The sequence below is a fragment of the Carcharodon carcharias genome, chromosome 5, assembly GCF_017639515.1.
Source record: "Carcharodon carcharias isolate sCarCar2 chromosome 5, sCarCar2.pri, whole genome shotgun sequence".
NCBI lineage: Eukaryota > Metazoa > Chordata > Chondrichthyes > Lamniformes > Lamnidae > Carcharodon > Carcharodon carcharias.
Window position 1 is genome coordinate 113,481,763 of NC_054471.1, and position 18,111 is coordinate 113,499,873.

Here is an 18,111-nt window from a genome sequence, read left to right on the forward strand (position 1 = left end):
GAGAGATTGTTAGATGAACTTCATGAAGAGCACATGAAAGCAGCAGCAAGAAGCTAGTTTTGGTATCCAAAGGTAGATAGAGATATTGAAGAGTTGGTGAAAAGTTGCGAAGCATGTGTCAGTCTGAGAACTGATGGGAAATGATCCAACAAAGGGTCCTCTTATTCCACAGTCAAACATACAAAAACCTTAGGGATGAGTATGCATTGATTTCTTTGAACTGGAAGAGCAAGAGTACTTTGTTTTGGTCGATAGCCATAGCCAGTGGATAAATGTTGAGTGTATGCCCAATACCACAAGTACCAAAGTTATTGAGGTTTTGAGAAGTTGGTATGAAATTTATGGCTTGCCAAAGGTGTTGGTGTCAGATAATGGTCCACAGTTTATGTCAGAAGAGTTTGAAATATTTCTGAGTAAGAATGGAGTCAAACACATTCTAACACCACAATATCACCCAGCATTGAATGGTGCTGCAAAAAGAAGTAGACAGATTGTGAAGAGGTATTTTCAGAAGTATTTGCTAGGTGACAAGCTAGGCAGCAATTTCCATGTTCCTCTTCGACACAGGCTAGACAATTTTCTGTTTTCTTACAGAATAACCCCACAGTCTACAAAAGGTCATTTACCTTATAAGTTAGTGTTTAAAATGCTCCTTGGACAGGGTTTAGTTTGCTTAAGCCTGATATCAATAATAAAGTAAGAAAAAAGCAAGGCAGAGTGAAGATGAGTCATGATACACAAGGCATGAAACTTAGAGAACTCCATGCTGGTTCGAAGATCATAGGGACATAGGATGTTTCCCCTGGCTGATGAATCTAGAACCAGGATGAGTTTAGGAGAAATTTCTTCACTCCTAGGGTGATGAATCTTTGGAATTCTCTACCCAAAATGGCTGTGGAAGCTCAATCATTGCACATGTTCAAGACAGAAATTGATAGATTTCTGGATACTAATGACATCAAAGGGTATGGGGATAGTGTAAAAAATGGTGTACAGGAAGATGATCAGCCATGATCTATTTGAATGGCAAAGCAGGCTCGACGGACCGAATGGCCTACTCCTGCTCCTGCTCCTGTTTCCTATATGGTGAAAAACCACTGAGCTGTTCAGGAGAAGCATGTGATTGGAGTTGCTGTAAAGAGACTAGGTGCATTCACATATCTAGTGAAGATTGATTGGTGAGAAACTTCATCAGTGTCTTGTAGATCATTTGCTTGAAAGAGGAAACCTGACAAAGGGAGAGCATGATAAACCTCCAATAGTTCAAATTCCTTCTACAATCCTAAGTGAAAGTCAGAAAGAAACTGAAAGTTTGCTGGTATCACAGAATCTACTGGTAGATCGAGGGGAGTTGGGGTCTTTGATTAAGACAAATCAATCAATGCCACAGCCCTAAACATTAAGTGGAGTTAGTAGCCAAAGTCAAGGTTCAGCTCTGACACAGTAAGAGATGTTGAGAGAGCAAAGTCAAGCTAATAGAAATGGAAGGAGACACCAAGACACAAAGAGAAAGAAGCCAGGTAGGTTCATTGAAATAAAAGCAAAAAACTGCGGATGCTGGAAATCCAAAGCAAAAACAAAAATACCTGGAAAAACTCAGCAGGTCTGACAGCATCTGTGGAGAGGAACACAGTTAATGTTTTGAGTCCGTGTGATTCTTCAGCAGAACTAAGGAAAAATAGAAAAAAGGTGAACTATAAGCTGGTTTAAGGAGGGTGGGACAGGTAGAGCTGGATAGAGGGCCAGTGATAGGTGGAGATAACCAAAAGATGTCATAGACAAAAGGACAAAGAGGTGTTGAAGCTGGTGATATTATCTAAGGAATGTGATAATAAAGGTGCAGATAGCCCTAGTGGTGGTGGTGGTGGTGGTGGTGGTGTTGGGGGGGGGGGGGGGGGGGGGGGGGGGGGATTGCGGGGAAGGGATCGAAATAGGCTAAAAGGCAAAGATAAAACAATGGATGGAAATACATTTAAAAATAATAGAAATAGGTGGGAAAAGAAAAATCTATATAAATTATTGGTATTATAAATTATATAAATTATATTTATATCAATTATATAAATATAAATATTATATTAATAAATTATATAAATTAAATTATATAAATTATTGATATTATCTAAGGAATGTGATAATAAAAGTACAGATAGCCCTAGTGGGGGTGGGGGGGGGGGGGGGGGGGGGGAAGGGATCGAAATAGGCTAAAAGGCAAAGCCAAAACAATGGATGGAAATACATTTAAAAATAATGGAAATAGGTGGGAAAAGAAAAATATATATAAATTATTGGAAAAAAGAGGGATCAGAAAGGGGGTGGGGATAGAGGAGAGAGTTCATGATCTAAAATTGTTGAACTCAATATTCAGTCCAGAAGGCAGTAAAGTGCCTAGTTGGAAGATGAGGTGCTGTTCCTGCAGTTTGTGTTGATCTTCACTGGAATAATGCAGCAGGCCAAGGACGGACATGTGGGCATGAGAGCAGGGTGGAGTGTTGAAATGGCAAGCGACAGGGAGGTCTGGGTCATGCTTGCAGACAGACTGAAGGTGTTCCGCAAAGCAGTCACCCAGTCTGCGTTTGGTCTCTCCAATGTAGAGGAAACTGTTTTGGGAGCAGCGGATGCCGTAGGTTCATTGAAAGTATGTACAAAGGAAAAAGAAATAAGTTATTCCTTTCTTATTTCCTGTCAAATGGTGATATTTTTGTGAATCATATACTGGTGTAACGAAAAACATTTCTTGCATGTAAATTACTGGCATTGATGTTTTATTTGTGACTACAGTAGAAACAAATAAGCAACCCATCCTGTTAAAAATTTTAGGTATCAGTTATATTGTATTCTGTTAAATGATGTGCATGCACCATTTTATATTTAATGGATAAATTGTTTTTTAAGTGGTGAGGGAGTGTAGTATACTGCAAGAGCAGAACATTTTGTTGCCCTCTCAGCTGAAGTGCAAATAAGGTTAGTTCAATAATGGCTGCCTGCTGTGAGCCCACATATTAATCTTTTCTCAGTGCAATGTACAAGAATAAGAATCAAACCTGGACTGAAGCCTAAACAAAACAACTCATTAAAAACAAGGCCAAATCTGACTAGGGTTGCATTCACAGTAACATTAACAATGGAATAGTATCACACAACTCGCCTAGTGTAAAACATCAACATCAGAAAAGCATTTCTACATTGCAGTGTAGCATTAGTTTGGAATTTGTTCTCACTTGCAGTACTGTGATAATACTTAACATCAGCAAGAAAATAGCAATTCTTTCTTGCACTACTGCCACAAATAAAAGTTTCTTCTCAAGCTTTACCTCCTGCTAATATCATAGTTTTTGGTTTAATATAATGGAAATATTAGCACAGTTTGGTAGTTGCTGAGAAAGCTCTGTAGTAGAAAGACTGAAAGTATAAAGAGTTTAAGCTATTACTAGCAAAATAACCCAATGCTTATTCTGATATGTGTTCATATTAATTTTGGCTATAATATTAGCCTAATTTAACTGCCCCACCCCTTACTCTTGCACCTGAGAATCGAGCATGTGCCAGATTTATAATTCCAGTGGTATGTCACTTACTGGTTGCACGGTGCACACATGCCTCCATGTTGTTTTAACAGATGCATTTTAGGCAGCATGTGAGGCCAATGCCATAGGTGGACGAGTGCCTCATTCAGATTTATGATGTTGATATCTGATAACCTTAATCAGGTCCCAACATTATTTTTACTTTGTGTCACAGTATCAATGTCATGGAGGAGCAAGACCAGAAGAGGGCTGAGAAGATCAGCATCATTCCCCTGCGGCAGGGCCAGCGAGCCATTGAAATCTTCGTTCACATCGGCGGGACTGGGAGATCCCGCTGGTGTGAGGGGCTGAAAAATTCTGGCCATAGAATCATACAGCACAGGAGGCCATTTTAGCCATTGTTCCTGTACCAGCTCTCTGGAAGAGTTATCAATTTGTTTCACTCCTCTGCTCATTTCCCACACCCTAACATTTTTTTTCTATTTTAAGTAAAGATCCAGTTCCCTTTTGAAAGTTGCTACTGAATCTGCTTCCACCTCCCTTTCAGATACTGCCTTCCAGATCATAACAACTCTGATAAATTTCTTCTCATCTCTCCTCTGACTTTTTTGCCAATTATTTTAAATCAGCATGTACTGGATACCAACCCTCCAAGGTTTTGCATTCTGACCTTATATCTCCTTATGTGACTTGGCGTTGTATGTTATTTTATAATGCTCCTGTGGAGCACTTTACAATGTTTAATTATGTTAAAGGCACTATATAAATATAAGTTGTTGTTGTTTTCATTAAGCAGCAGTGTAACATTTTTTTTACAACCTTGGAAGCTCATTTCACGGTCAGATATGATACCGATGTTGCGAACAGTCTGATTTAGTCTTAGGCGGTTGCTAGTGAGAGGGTTGGAACTGGTGGCTAGGTAACGGAGTTTGGGATGGGGACCAAAAATAATGGCTTCAGTTTTCCCAATATTTAATGGATGGAACTTCTGCTCATCCAGTACTGAATGCTGGATAAGCTGTGTGATAATTTAGCAACAGTGGAGCAGTCGAGAGAGGTGGTGTGAGGTAGAGGTGTGTGTTGTCATCATACATGTGTAAACTATCACTAAGCTTTCGCTTGATGTCATTGAGGGACAGCATGTAGATAAGAAATAGGAGGGGGCCAAGAATGGATCTCTGTGGGATACCAGATGTAACATTGCTGGAGCAGGAAGAGAAGCCATTGCAGATAACCCCTGGTTATGATTAGATGGGTAAAATGGAACCTGGTGAGACATTGCCCCCCTGCAGCTGGGCAATAGTGCAGAGGTGTTACAGGAGGATGGTGTGGTCAACAATGTCAAAGGCTGCAGACAAGTCAGGAAGGATAGGGAGGGATAGTTTACATAGGTCACAGTCACAAAAAGTTGTCATTTATGACTTTTGATAAGAACTGTTTCAATACTATGTTAGGGACAGAAATCTGATTGGAAGGATTCGAGCAAGACGTTCTGGTAAAGGTGAACATGGATTTGGGAAGCAACAACACATTCAAGGACTTTGGATAGGAAACTGTTAAATGTTGCTTAGAAGAACAGAACCTGAGTGTTCAGAGACAGCAGGAAGTGGGTGTGCTTTATATATACTGATGTGAGACTTTATTTGCATACAAGGGTAGGACACTATCCTGCTTACTTTTTTCAGGTGATCCACACAGGAGCTATTTACTTATTGTGAGATAGTGCACGGGAATTGTAAAAATACTGCGACAGTCTCACACCCACGCACTATCTAGCAGAATTTGCTACAGGAGCTGCAAGCCTAATTGCAACATTTTAAAACAAAGTTATCCAGTTTTTGCAGATATGGGAGCAGATTTTCTTTTGGGTCCATTCAAACGTGCAATTTCAGTTGTAGCACAGCTTTGGCCTGCCACAAGCCTCTGGCCAGATGCCTGAGAGCAGGGTCACACACATGGATGATTTTGATGGTTTCACAGCTATGTTTCTGCAGCTTCCAGGTTGTCCACCTTTGGTGGTGGAGAGGAAAATGACTGTGGTATCTCTTGAAGCATAGCTTGGCTGGTAATCTAGGCAGAAGACCCCAATAAAATATCTGATAAAAATGTTAAAACTCTGACTTGCTTAGTTTATTTGATAACCTATGATTCGATTGCACCAGGCAAAGCAACTCCGCTCCTAGCACCAAATTTTGCTCTGGTGCAAAAGATGGGAAATATGTTATATGATGTTTTTTGCGTCCTTTGCACCCTATTGCAATATGCCTGCCCAACATATACCTGCCATCACTTCCATGGGGAGAATTTTCTCCCTGTTGGGGGGGCTGAGTGGGCGCGAGTGTGGGTGGGCCCGCAGCCAATTGCCGCCCGCGATTGGCTGCGTGCCGCCATTTTACGTGGGTGGGCCAATTAAGCCCTGCCCAGCGTGATGCGCACCTGGAAGTGCTCTGCGTTACCTGTGCGGGCGGAGGGAGGAAGCTGAGTCGGGGCCTGCGCTCTTTCTGCACACAGCTTCCTCAGGGAGATTAGTTTGGTGGTGAAAAACTTAAATAAAGAAAAAAAAATTGAGACATGTCCCCTCATGTGACATTGCCACATGAGCTGGGACATGTCAATGAATTTCGATAAAAAATTTTATTCAATTTATAAGCACCTCATGAAACCTCATCCCGCCTGTGGATGAGGTTTCTTAATAAATGAGAAGGCTGCCTGGGTTCTTTGCCTTCTTGCCAACCTTAAGGTTGGATGGGCAGCCCTGTTAGTTGATTGAAGTGGTTTTTAAATGGCCTTAATAGGCTTTTGACAATTCGGCAGGCACACAACCGACTCCGGCGCGCGCCTGCCGAACTGAAGGTCGGAGTGATGCGCAGTGACGTCGGGACACACACCCAACATCATCGCGTGTCATTTTACGTGTTGGCGAGTGGACCCCGATCCCTGACCAGAAGATTCAGGCCCATGGAAAATTAAGGCAGTTGCATCAGGTGATAATTAAGAAACCAGCAAGATAGCATCTCGCGCAATTTACCTTCCCTACCTGCTGCAGTTAGAGCTCCAGGAATCAGTGTAATTGCAGAGGAGAATTTGCCCGAATTGGTTCTGAGGATAACAGAACTGCAGAGGCCTTTCTTTTTCATAACTTTGCTCTGGATTTATCTTTTAGTTTTTGATAGCTATGCACTAAATATCAACCCTCTGTGTTTATTCCAATGGCTTACCTTTAAATAAAGCCATGACTGAATAACTAACACCCCCTAGCAATATTAGAATATTAGACTCTTTAGGAAATGACTACTGTGCTATAATTTAAAGTGATGTTTCTTAACAGTACAGTGTAGTTGTATTATACATATGTCTGCCATTTAACAGTTGGATTCCACTAACATTCTTTTCAGTATCTCTGTTGTAGCCAGGAGTTGCTCTTTAAAACAGATGCTTTGAGCAAATTATGCACTGGAATCCACTTCAGCTGAAAGTACTCTATAGAATCACTGCAGGCATTTCAGTCGCTTTATGCATAAAGCATTTAAATGATGTAATCCTCAAATAGAACAAGAAAAGATTTTTGCACATACAGGGTGGAATTCAATGCACCCTGGCAATGAGTTTAGAGGTCAAGGGGGCATTTAATCGAGAGGGATGGGTCGAGATGCCAACCCTGCCGCCTTCCGATTAAGTCTGGGTGGGAAGGCTCGTGGACAGCCTTCTTGCCTGGATGCTAATTGAAGCCCGTAAGTGGACAATTAATACCAACTTCATCCTGTCGAGTTTGCTTGCAGGCTTCCAGGGGAGATTCCCTCATTCAAAAGTACTAAGTGCCTGACCGAGGGACCCAGCAACAGGAACAGGGGGCTGCTGAGAGCCCCACCACTGCACTTTCTTCTAAATCCCTCCACCCCTCACTCCAGCCAGCAATCCTGGCCCATCAATGCCCATCCTGCCCTCAGTCACCTGTGGTCTGGGTCCACCATCGATCCTCGACCTCTGGTAGGCATATTAGTGGCAGCAGCCACCTCTCTGGTGGCCAACAGCTCTCTAAGGAAGGTGGGATTTCCACCCTTGAAGTCCTAAATCCTGGGAAAGGCCTGCACTGGATGGTTAAGCTTCTAATGGGCACTTAATTCTGGCAGGCCTTCCCCAATGCTGGTTCTCCAGCTTCAGGGCGAGTCTCCCATCTCCAACATTAAATTACGCCCAAGCAGTTTGATGGCATACTGAACATCTTTAAACCTGTTTATTGATGGCCATTAAAAATGATCTGATTTGGGTCAAAAGAAGGACAACTGATCCTGCGTTCTACCTTCCTACACATAAAGAAGCATTCAAATTTTAGCCTATTGATTGGAAACTCTGGTGGGATGTATTCCTGAAAGTTTCATCACATCATCTCCCACCTCCAAACACCCTGTCCTGTTACAAACTTTTTTTCTTAATCATTCTCCAATATTTTGGTGACTAATAGACAAAAATGAATAATTCCTCTGACACCTTACGTCACATCAACAATTTCCAGTTCCTTGGCCCCAACCGCTTCCTCTTCACCATGGACGTCCAATCCCTCTACACCCCACTAGGATGGGCTGAGGGCCCTTAGCTTCTTCCTTGAACAGAGGCCAGAACAATCCCCATCCACCACTACTCACCTCCGTCTGGCTGAATTTGTTCTCACACTGAACAATTTCTCCTTCAACTCCTCTCACTTCCTCCAAATAGAAGGTGTGGCTATGGGTACCCGCATGGGCCCCAGCTATGCCTGTCTCTTTATAGGGTATGTGGAACGTTCCTTGTTCCAGTCCTACTCCGGCCCCCTTCCACAACTCTTTCTCTGGTACATTGATGATTACTTCGGTGCTGCTTCATGCTCTCGTCGGGACTTGGAAAAATTTATTAATTTTGCTTCCAGTCTCCACCCCTCCATCATTTTCACATGGTCCATCTCTGACACTTGCCTTCCCTTCCTTGACCTCTCTATCTCAATCTCTGTCCACCAATATCCATTACAAGCCTACCGACTCCCACAGCTACCTCGACTACAGCTCCTCACACCCCGCTTCCTGTAAGGATTCCATCCCATTCTCTCAGTTCCTTCGCCTCCTTCACATCTGTTCCGATGATGCTACCTTCAAAAACAGTTCCTCTGACATGTCCTCCTTCTTCCTTAACCGAGGTTTTTCACCCACGGTGGTTGACAGGGCCCTCAACCGTGTCCGGGCCATCTCCCACGCATCCTCCCTCACGCCTTCTCCTCCCTCCCAGAAACATGATAGGGTCCCCCTTGTCCTCACTTATCACCCCACCAGCCTCCGCATTCAAAGGATCATCCTCCGCCATTTCCGCCAACTCCAGCATGATGCCACCACCAAACACATCTTCCCTTCACCCCCCTGTCGGCATTCCGTAGGGATCATTCCTTCCGGGACACCCTGGTCCACTCCTCCATCACCCCCTACTCCTCAACCCCCACCTATGGCACCTCCCCATGCCCACGCAAAAGATGTAACACCTGCCCCTTCACTTCCTCTCTCCTCACCGTCCAAGGGCCCAAACACTCCTTTCAAGTGAAGCAGCATTTCACTTGCTTTTCCCCCAACTTAGTCTACTGTATTCGTTGCTCCCAATGCGGTCTCCTCTACATTGGAGAGACCAAACATAAACTGGGCGACTGCTTTGCAGAACACCTGCGGTCTGTCCGCAAGAATGACCCAAACCTCCCTGTCGCTTGCCATTTTAACACTCCACCCTGCTCTCTTGCCCACATGTCTGTCCTTGGCCTGCTGCATTGTTCCAGTGAAGCCCAACGCAAACTGGAGGAACAACACCTCATCTTCCGACTAGGCACTTTACAACCTTCCGGACTGAATATTGAATTCAACAACTTTAGGTCTTGAGCTCCCTCCTCCATCCCCACTCCACCCCCTTTCTGTTTCTTCCCCCTTCCTTTTGTTTTTTTTCCAATAATTTTTTAGATTTTTCTTTTCCCACCTATTTCCATTATTTTTAAATCTTTTATGCTCCCCCACCCCCACTAGAGCTATACCTTGAGTGCCCTACCATCCATTCTTAATTAGCACATTCGTTTAGATAATATCACCAACTTCAACAACTCTGTGTTCTTTTGTTCTTTTGTCTGTGACATCTTTTGATGATCTGCTTCTATCCTAACACCCCCCCCCTCTACTTCTCCCCCCCACCCCACCTTAAACCAGCTTATATTTCCCTCTCCTTGTAAAGAAAGATCAGTTCTGTTGAAGGGTCATGAGGACTTGAAACGTGAACTCTTTTCTTCTCTGCTGATGCTGCCAGACTTGATGAGTTTGTCCAGGTAATTCTGTTTTTGTAATGAATAATGCACATTCTTTCAATGTCCCTATGATTTTTCTTCTGGGTTGCTTGCAGCCGTGTCTTAGAGATTAATCTTTAATTCCTGAAGAATCCAAGGCAGTTCCCTACACCATATTTCATTGGTATTAAGTACTGAGACTATTAACAACCAGGTTCTGCAGAGGATTCAACAGAAATTTATGTGAAAGAGTGATGGAATGATTTGTTGCTGGTTAACTAAGCACTGGCGAGGACATTGTTACATGATTGAGACACGTGTTCTTGCCAGGATATTTCGGGCCCTTTTTGATTGGCTGAGTTCTTATCACTTACCTTGTTATCCTTTGTTAAGCATAGCTGTGATTTATCTGCTGTAGTAAACTAAAGGAAATGGGGAAACAGGGGCAGGTTACAGCGTGAGAATTCAGCTGCTCGTTCTATAACTCTTACTCTTGAAGACAAACAATTCTCTTCTTCCTTGAACATGTTATTCTGAAATGTATAAAATGTATTGTGATAAAACTTTGATATCTACTGGGCCATTTGTACATATAAAACTATTTCCTATAATAGAAACACTACATATGCCTTTTTTTATTCCAATTTACAAGCTAGTGTCAAATTGTGTTAGTTAATGCCCCTATGAAGCTCTTTGGGGTGTTTCACAACCTTAAGGCGTACTAGAAATATAAGTTGTTGTTGTATTTAGTGGCTACAACTTGTGATTACAGTGCCTGATACGTGCAGCACGCTAATGAAAACAGTCAGGGCATTTTTGCAAAAGAATACAGTAGTTGTTCAAATATGTTCAAAGAAAATGTTTTTTTCAGTATTAATTACAAAATAGAATACCTTGGAGAGAAATATGCCAGAGCTGTGATATATTGATCACAAAGGATGCTAGATATTTATTTAACCTCTTCCTTTAAACATATTATAGTTTTAAAAATAAATCAGGTTCAATTTTGTAAGCTTTGCAAGAGAGGAGAGTGCTTTATGAGATAGATTTGAATGTAGACTAAAGCCTCCAAAAGTGATAGAGACTTTTTTTCTGGCAAGGTAACAGAAGAAAAAAAAATTGACTGATTCCTCTGTTTACAGACCCCAGGCAGGCCCAGTCATCACCACCGTGGTCATATGATCAGTCCTACCCACCCTATCTGAGTCAGATGACTTCACCTTCCATACATTCCACAACCCCTCTCTCCTCCGCCCGTGCCACAGGGCTTCCTGCAATCACTGCTGACGTGCCAAGACGACTTTCAGGTAGACACAATCTCAGGAGTAAACCTCCTGTGTATTTAAACTTTTGAAGATGGATGTGGGGGTGGGGATGTGGGTGGGGGAAGTATGGAGGGGATGGGTTGGTGGGAATTGAAATCGTTGACATAATTAAGCTGGCATACATATAGGAGGAAGTCATTACTTCTTTGTCTTGGAATACTGTTTGTTTATCTTAAACCCAGATAGCTTGTTTACATTTTTGCTCCTTACTGTTGACTAGTGTTTGCTTCTAGGTATTGCACATTTTTCATAATATAGAGATGACATCCCTTTCCCAATTTATCTTGGTGGCTGTAATTAAATTCTATTTTGAAACTTCCTTAGAATTATATCCAATGATATTTTGTGCAATGTGGTGAAAATCCTCAGTGGGTTATACCTGTTTCCTATCAGATTTGGATAAACATTTCCAATTTGCCACTTGAGAGGATAATCCCTGATAACCAAGAGAGATATTTCCATAAAGCTATTTTGAAACTTCTTTTACAAAGAAATTTACTTTGTAATTTCAGTGTAGCCTTTTGAGAAATTGGGGACAAATTTCTGTAGGCATTGATCCACTGAAGCATTTTGAAGACCTGTGGAAACAATGGGAAAATGGCATAAACAGTGCTTAGGCTATTTTCTGGTGTATCCATGCAATGAATACAGTCGGCGCCTATGAGATTTGTATTAAAAGTAACTTATTATCTCAAACCATATTCTATTTTGCATATTTTGCTTATATACTGTTTTCCTTTCAGGCTACATGATAAACACATTTATGTTGCTTCAAGTGTGTTTATTGCTCACCCAAGCTTTTCTTATTTCCAGATATAATTATTTTAGTGTTTTTCCAGCCTCCCATCTTCTACCCTCCATAAATGTGAACTCTTGCAAAACTGTGCTGCTCCTATCCTAATATACAGCAAGTCAAATCCTCAAGTCCAGTTCACCCATCGCCTCACTGCTCACTGATCTGCATTGGTCCTAGTCCTGAATTTTAAAATTCTCACCCTTATGTTGAAACCATTTTATGGTCTTATCTTTCCCTATCACTGCAACCTCCTCTAGTCCTACAACGCCTCCCCCCCCCAACCCCCTCCAAGAACTCTGTCTTCCTCCAACTCTGGCCTTTTGTCCATCACCCACTAAATTCTTCCCACCATAAGTGACCATGCTTTCAACCATCTAGGCCATGAGCTCTGTAATTCTCCCCCTAAAATTCCCTATCTTCCTCTATCTCTCTCTCTCTCTGTCCTCCTTAAGCCCATCCTTAAAACTCAATCTCTATGGACAATTTTATTGACACCTGTCCTAATATTCGGTTCTTAACTAAGTGCTGATCTTTTGCCTGATTATACACCTGTGAAACACTTTGCGAGATGTTCCTGTGTCAAAAAGCCTATAAAGCCAAAAAGCAAATTGTTATTGATAGTCATTCAGATCAAAAATTATAAAAAATAAATTAGTAAATTACTTTAGTTAACTTTAGTCCAGTTCTGGCATACAAAGTTGGGGTCACTGTGGGGGTCATTAGCCCCTGACAACCTCACTGGCTCTGCCATTGTTGACTTTTAATCCTGTAAAATTAGGTGTAGATAGTGAATTGAGCTAACCAGTGTATTGGTCATTCAGGTATATGCTTGATATGGAACATTACGATAGTAACTGAATGTTTTTGCTTAAAGTTTAATTTCCTTATGAAAAATGTGCATTTAATGACATATATAATCAGATGCCATCCTTTAGGCTGAACCCACTGCTCTGTTATTCCTAGAAAGGTTTCTGTGTTTTGCAGAATTCCTTGTAGGAACATGAATGCAGGCAAAAAGTTTCTGAGGTTACCAGATCTACATGATTTCCATTGCATGGAAAAACAAAAATTGCATGTATGTGTGTTGAGTATTAAATGAAAAAAGATAATAAATGACACATTTTTCTGTGAGCATTGCAAAAAAGATATGTATGCGCCAGTTGTGAGAGTGTAAGGAACACCAGGGAAATAAGAAGTCTATTTGATCCATCAAAGCTCTTCCCTTTAGGATAGCAATTCTTTCATCATGGTACAAATTGTGTTTGAAATTTTTCTGAGTTAAGAAGGGAGAAGTTGAGTAAGGTTCCTCTTCCTGATGCTTATCTAGTAACCCCTGCAAGAACTGCAAAGTGAATAGCGAATGAAGATAGTGTTGGATGTGGGTGTAATGGCAATACAGTTGAATAGCCAGACCTGCCTACAGTTAAGGTTCACACATGAATAATGGCTCTTAGGGCAAAGCCCTGGAGGAGGAATAACAATTTGAATTCCAGCTTAGCAATGGAGGAAATGGAAGAAAATTGATGGGTCAGTGTTAAAATGGAAAGGAGACAAAAAAGTGAATCAAAATAAATTGGTCAGCATCATTTAAATTATATTTGAAGTGTGTATTTAATAGTTTATTGTTAATGATATAAGCTGCTCATGACATTTGGGTACACTTATTCCTGTGACATTAAAGTTTCTTTCACTGCCATAGGGCTGGATTTTCAATCCAGGGTTGGGAACATGATGCATGGATCATTTCTGGATCCCAACCTGGTGCCACCTCTGGGTCACTGATGCGACATTTTTTTTTAATGTAATGCCCCTAATTGGACTGGAGATGAGTTCAGTGCCCATTTAGAGGTGCCGGGCACTGCCTGGTGGCAGGAATTGGCTCTGGAGGGAAAATCTCAAGGCAGACAGCAGCCATGACTGGGCTTTCTGTTGCTTTGTAGAATGGAGCAGCCAAGGGAGCAGGGGACCCTGTAATGTCCAAACAGTCAGTCATAAGGTTGTTCATCGCACCTTACTCAAGTGATGGCAACTTTGTACCGTCGCTTGAGCACCTTAGTTAGAATTTGCTTTCTTTCCAAAGCTTTAAATCAGCAACAACAATAAATACTGCCGTGCTCGACAGCTGTACGCTAACATGCTCCACACAGTTCACTCCTCCCATTCTGAATTGAAAACTTCCTCCTGTCCCTCTCCAGCCCATTAACAAGTTCTTCAAGGAGCTTAACTTGCATTTAATTGCCAGTGCATGGATTAAGTGCATGGATTGCCATGTCCTTCCATTCACTTTGAAAACTGCAGTGCATTCTGGAGGCATCGAGACACTGACATGACATTCGGGAGCAGTATAGTGAAAGTGCGCCTAGACCAACTTCACCCACACAGGTGATTGAAAACTAAACCCAGTGCCTAATATGTAAATTTTAGAAAATAGCCAGCTGAGGGAGACTGGAACTCTCTGCAGGTGCTAGCAGTGTAAAGGTTAAAATATTGTCACCTTAGTTAATTTTCTCTAAGGGAACAGAAATTGAAAATCCCAAACCATTTTCTATCTGCACCTGTATTTCTTCCAGTTTATTAAGTAGATGTTAGTTCATGTTAAGCAAATAGTTTTACTCCCAGATGACACATTACACCAATCACCTGGGGCAGGATTTTTCCTGCCATCCTGAGAGTTGGGAGAATGCATCCCCACCAATCACAGCAGCCCCGCAGCCATTTAAAGCTCTGAGGAGTGTTAATAGGCGGGAGGTGGGCCATCCACCCTCACTTGGGCAGAAGTCCTGCCTCAGTAGTCTAAGCAACACCAGCAGAAGTGGCCAGCACTGGGACTACAAGCAGTCCCAGATTCTAAGGGGAGAATTTTCTCCCCATCGGGCAGGCTGGTTGGGAACGGGTGCGGAGCTGATTGCCGCCCGCGATTGGCTGCATGCCGCCATTTTACGTGGGTGGGCCAATTAAGGTCCGCCCAGCGTGACACACGCCCAATAGCGCTCAGCGGGCAGGGAGAGGAGGGAGAGTCAGGGCCTGCGCTCTTTCACCCATGCGCGTGAAAGAGCGCAGAAATCTCCTTGAGGCACGAAGCTGCCTCAAGGAGATTAAGTGCAGTTGTTTAAAAAAAAGAAAAAATAAAATTATTCAGACATGTCCCCTCATGTGACAGTGTCACATGAGCTGGGACATGTTTATGAATTTTGATAAAAATTTTTATTTCATTAATAAATCCTTCATGAAACCTTATCCCGCCTGTGGATGAGGTTTCATAAAAAATGCAAAGGCCTTTGACAGCTTGGTGGGCGCACAGCCGACTCCAGTGCGCGGCCGCCAAACGAAAGATCAGAATGACATGCGGTGATGTCGGGATGCATGCCTGACATTACCGCATGTCAATTTATGCGTTAGCATGCAAGCCCCGCCCCCGCACACTGAACAGAAGTTTCTGGCCTAAGTCCTGGAGTCCAGGACCAGTTAAGTGTGGGAAGGCTATCACAGCAGGGAGTGAGGCAACGGGAGGGTGGTGGACAGAAAGGGTTGAGGGCCTTGATGGAGAAGCTGAGGGGAGAGGTAGCACCCGCTGGGGGCAGATCTTGGCGGCGGGGGCACGCAATGTGGAAAGGGGGCCCTTGAGTGAGGCACCCACCACCCCCCCACCCCCAACCTTTCCATCTGAGAGATCTGCTCGGCTTCCCCCGCCCAGCCCTTGAACTCCTCCCACCAGCCTCAAAAAGTGGTCACTTAAGGACCTCAATTGGGTGAGGTTGGGCAGGTCACCCGAGGGAGCAGATGAGAGTGTGGCAGAAATGCCACCTGGGGAATTTTACAGGCCACCTAGCCTGAAAACCTGCCAGTAGTGGGGCCATGATGTAGGAGTTCAGTTGTTTCAGCAACAATGTTAAAATAGTAGTGCTAAAACAATAACAACAAGTAAAGAGGGCACTCAGTACACTGCATAACTCCGCCACACTGTGTTAATTCAATGTTATTACAATTACACAGCTCTTCCTTGAGGCTTTTTCCTGCCTGGTTGATGCTCTGTAAGTACAAAGTTGAAAAAAAGAAATCTTTTTATTAAGTGCTTCCATTTCACCGAGGAGGCTTTGGGCCAATTCACATCAAAAAACCTGGTTTAAAAACTCTGCTCACATTTTGGCAGCTGTGACAAATTCTACCACAGCAGCAGAAACAATCCACAACATTTTAAAACAATCAGCAACATCCTAAATAAAAGAACCCACAACATACTGAAAGAAAAAGGCAATTTTCCCTAGCTCTCAAAGTTAATGCATCCAATTGGTAATGGCAACCCAATGAGACTAATAACTTTAAGGTATTTGAATTTCCTGTGACTGACTGAAAGGAGCATGTGACAAGATTTAAAATTTTAAGATTTTACTGTCACAAACTAAAAGCACCATTGAATAAACACTATTTTTGTACCCAACTTATACTTTGAACTACAGGAAAGTCCCCATTTAACCATTAAAATGACTGAAAATACCAGGCTATGGTATACTTTACACTGCCCCTTAAATACATACTTTATTCTCCCAGATCCAATCCATAGCTATATTCCGCACTCCACCTCTCACTTTGGCCAGTGTCCTTTTTCCTTTCCCAGCCAGGTAATTTCTAATCCCAGAACTGACTTTCAGTATGAGGGTTACACTGGAGATTGCTTCTCTCTGGCCCAAGCTAAGTGAATCTTCAAGCCTCCTTTAGCTCCTTGTGAACTTGGCCTCTTCAATCTAAGTGCAAGCTCTCACCTGCATTCTGCCTGGTGAATAATAGGGTCAGCATATTCTCTGCTTCAGGTGCAGAACTTGGTGCCTCTGTCTCCTGCTGTCTCATATTCTTGCAGACTGACTTGTCTCTGAGAGTTTCAGGGATATCTTAGGAAACCCACAACCAGATAGTACAATGGCTTTTGACTATCCTATAGATTTTAGCCCTCTCAAAGTGCATCTCCATGCCAACATGAATCACATGGGCCTTGTATCAAGGTAGGAATTAGCTATCTCTTGGACCCCCAACTCCATTCTATCTTGGAATTAAACATACAATTCAAAGTATAATCATTTATAAAACCTGATATTCCTAACACCTACCCGTGAGGCTTGGAGACTAACTGTCTTCCCACAGTCAACACCGGTGCTCTTCCCATTGACTATAGGCCTGAACATTTTGCAATTTCTCTGCAACTTCTTCTTATTGAATTGAATCACTCTTTTCCCCATAGCAACCAAGCCAACCAGGCATGTTGTTGAGGAGAATTGAGAGTAGGTCACATGATATCCTTCGTTCCCCCATTTTATTTCAAATTAAAGAGAAATCCCAAAATATAACAATCTTACAAATGTTGTACTTTTAACACTAAAAAAATCCATGATCTGGATTTGCATCTTTGCCAAAAACTAATCAGTTATTTCTTGGACCATGTCCTATCTGTATACCAAGTTTCATTGAAATTCATCCATTAGTTTTTGAGATATATTGTTTACAGACTAACAGACTAACACACAGAGGTGAAAACATCACCTCCGCTCACCTTCAGTGGCAGAGATAATAACAACAGCATCCTGTAGAAAACTGCAGCAGAACATGGAGTGGTAGTTATCTGCAAATCTTAACTCAAGTAACTAATTTTGATAGGCGACAATTTTCTTTAAGTAAACAGGCCACTCTCTTAGCAGAAGGTCACTTTATTTTATAAATTCCTATTCTTGTTCCTTAACAACTGCAAATTTGCACCAAGGTTAAGTGCATTCCTATTTTTGAAAGAAGACATTGGCCAGGATTTTCTGATGGTCAGGAGGGCTTGGTGATTGGGCCCCGGTGCTGCTGGGGTGGGGGCAGGAAGACCACGAGCGCTGAAGTTTGCACATGCGCGCAGGTGCATGCAGTAAAACTCCCTGAGGTATCTCTGGGAGGTTTTAGGGAGCTGAAGAGTTTTAAAATTTAAAATTAAGAACTTAAGCAATGTTAAAAACATGGGATTCTGTGGGACATGTTATGAATGAAGTTTAAAAATTGTTATTTAATTTTTATTTGCCATTGGAAACCTCATCCCGCCCTTGGATGAGGTTTCCTAAAAATCCAAAGGCCACTTAGCCTTTTTGCTTGCCTGCCAACCGTAAGATTGGACAGGCGGCAAAAAATGTGATTTAATTATTACTTTAATGGCCTTAA

The 18,111-nt window shown here is 42.3% G+C and overlaps 1 protein-coding gene across 5 annotated transcripts in view; it reads left to right on the forward strand.

The window, feature by feature from the left end:
* Nucleotides 1–18,111, forward strand: part of runx2a (RUNX family transcription factor 2a) — a 203,906-nt gene that overhangs the window by 161,456 nt on the left and 24,339 nt on the right. For 4 of the 5 annotated variants that reach the window (XM_041188847.1, XM_041188851.1, XM_041188848.1 and 1 more), the window contains one exon: nucleotides 10,950–11,114. The exons of the other annotated variant lie outside the window; for it this stretch is intronic. In XM_041188847.1, coding sequence (XP_041044781.1) covers nucleotides 10,950–11,114 — 165 coding nt within the window. The remainder of the gene's footprint in view (nucleotides 1–10,949; nucleotides 11,115–18,111) is intronic. 5 annotated transcript variants of the gene reach the window in all.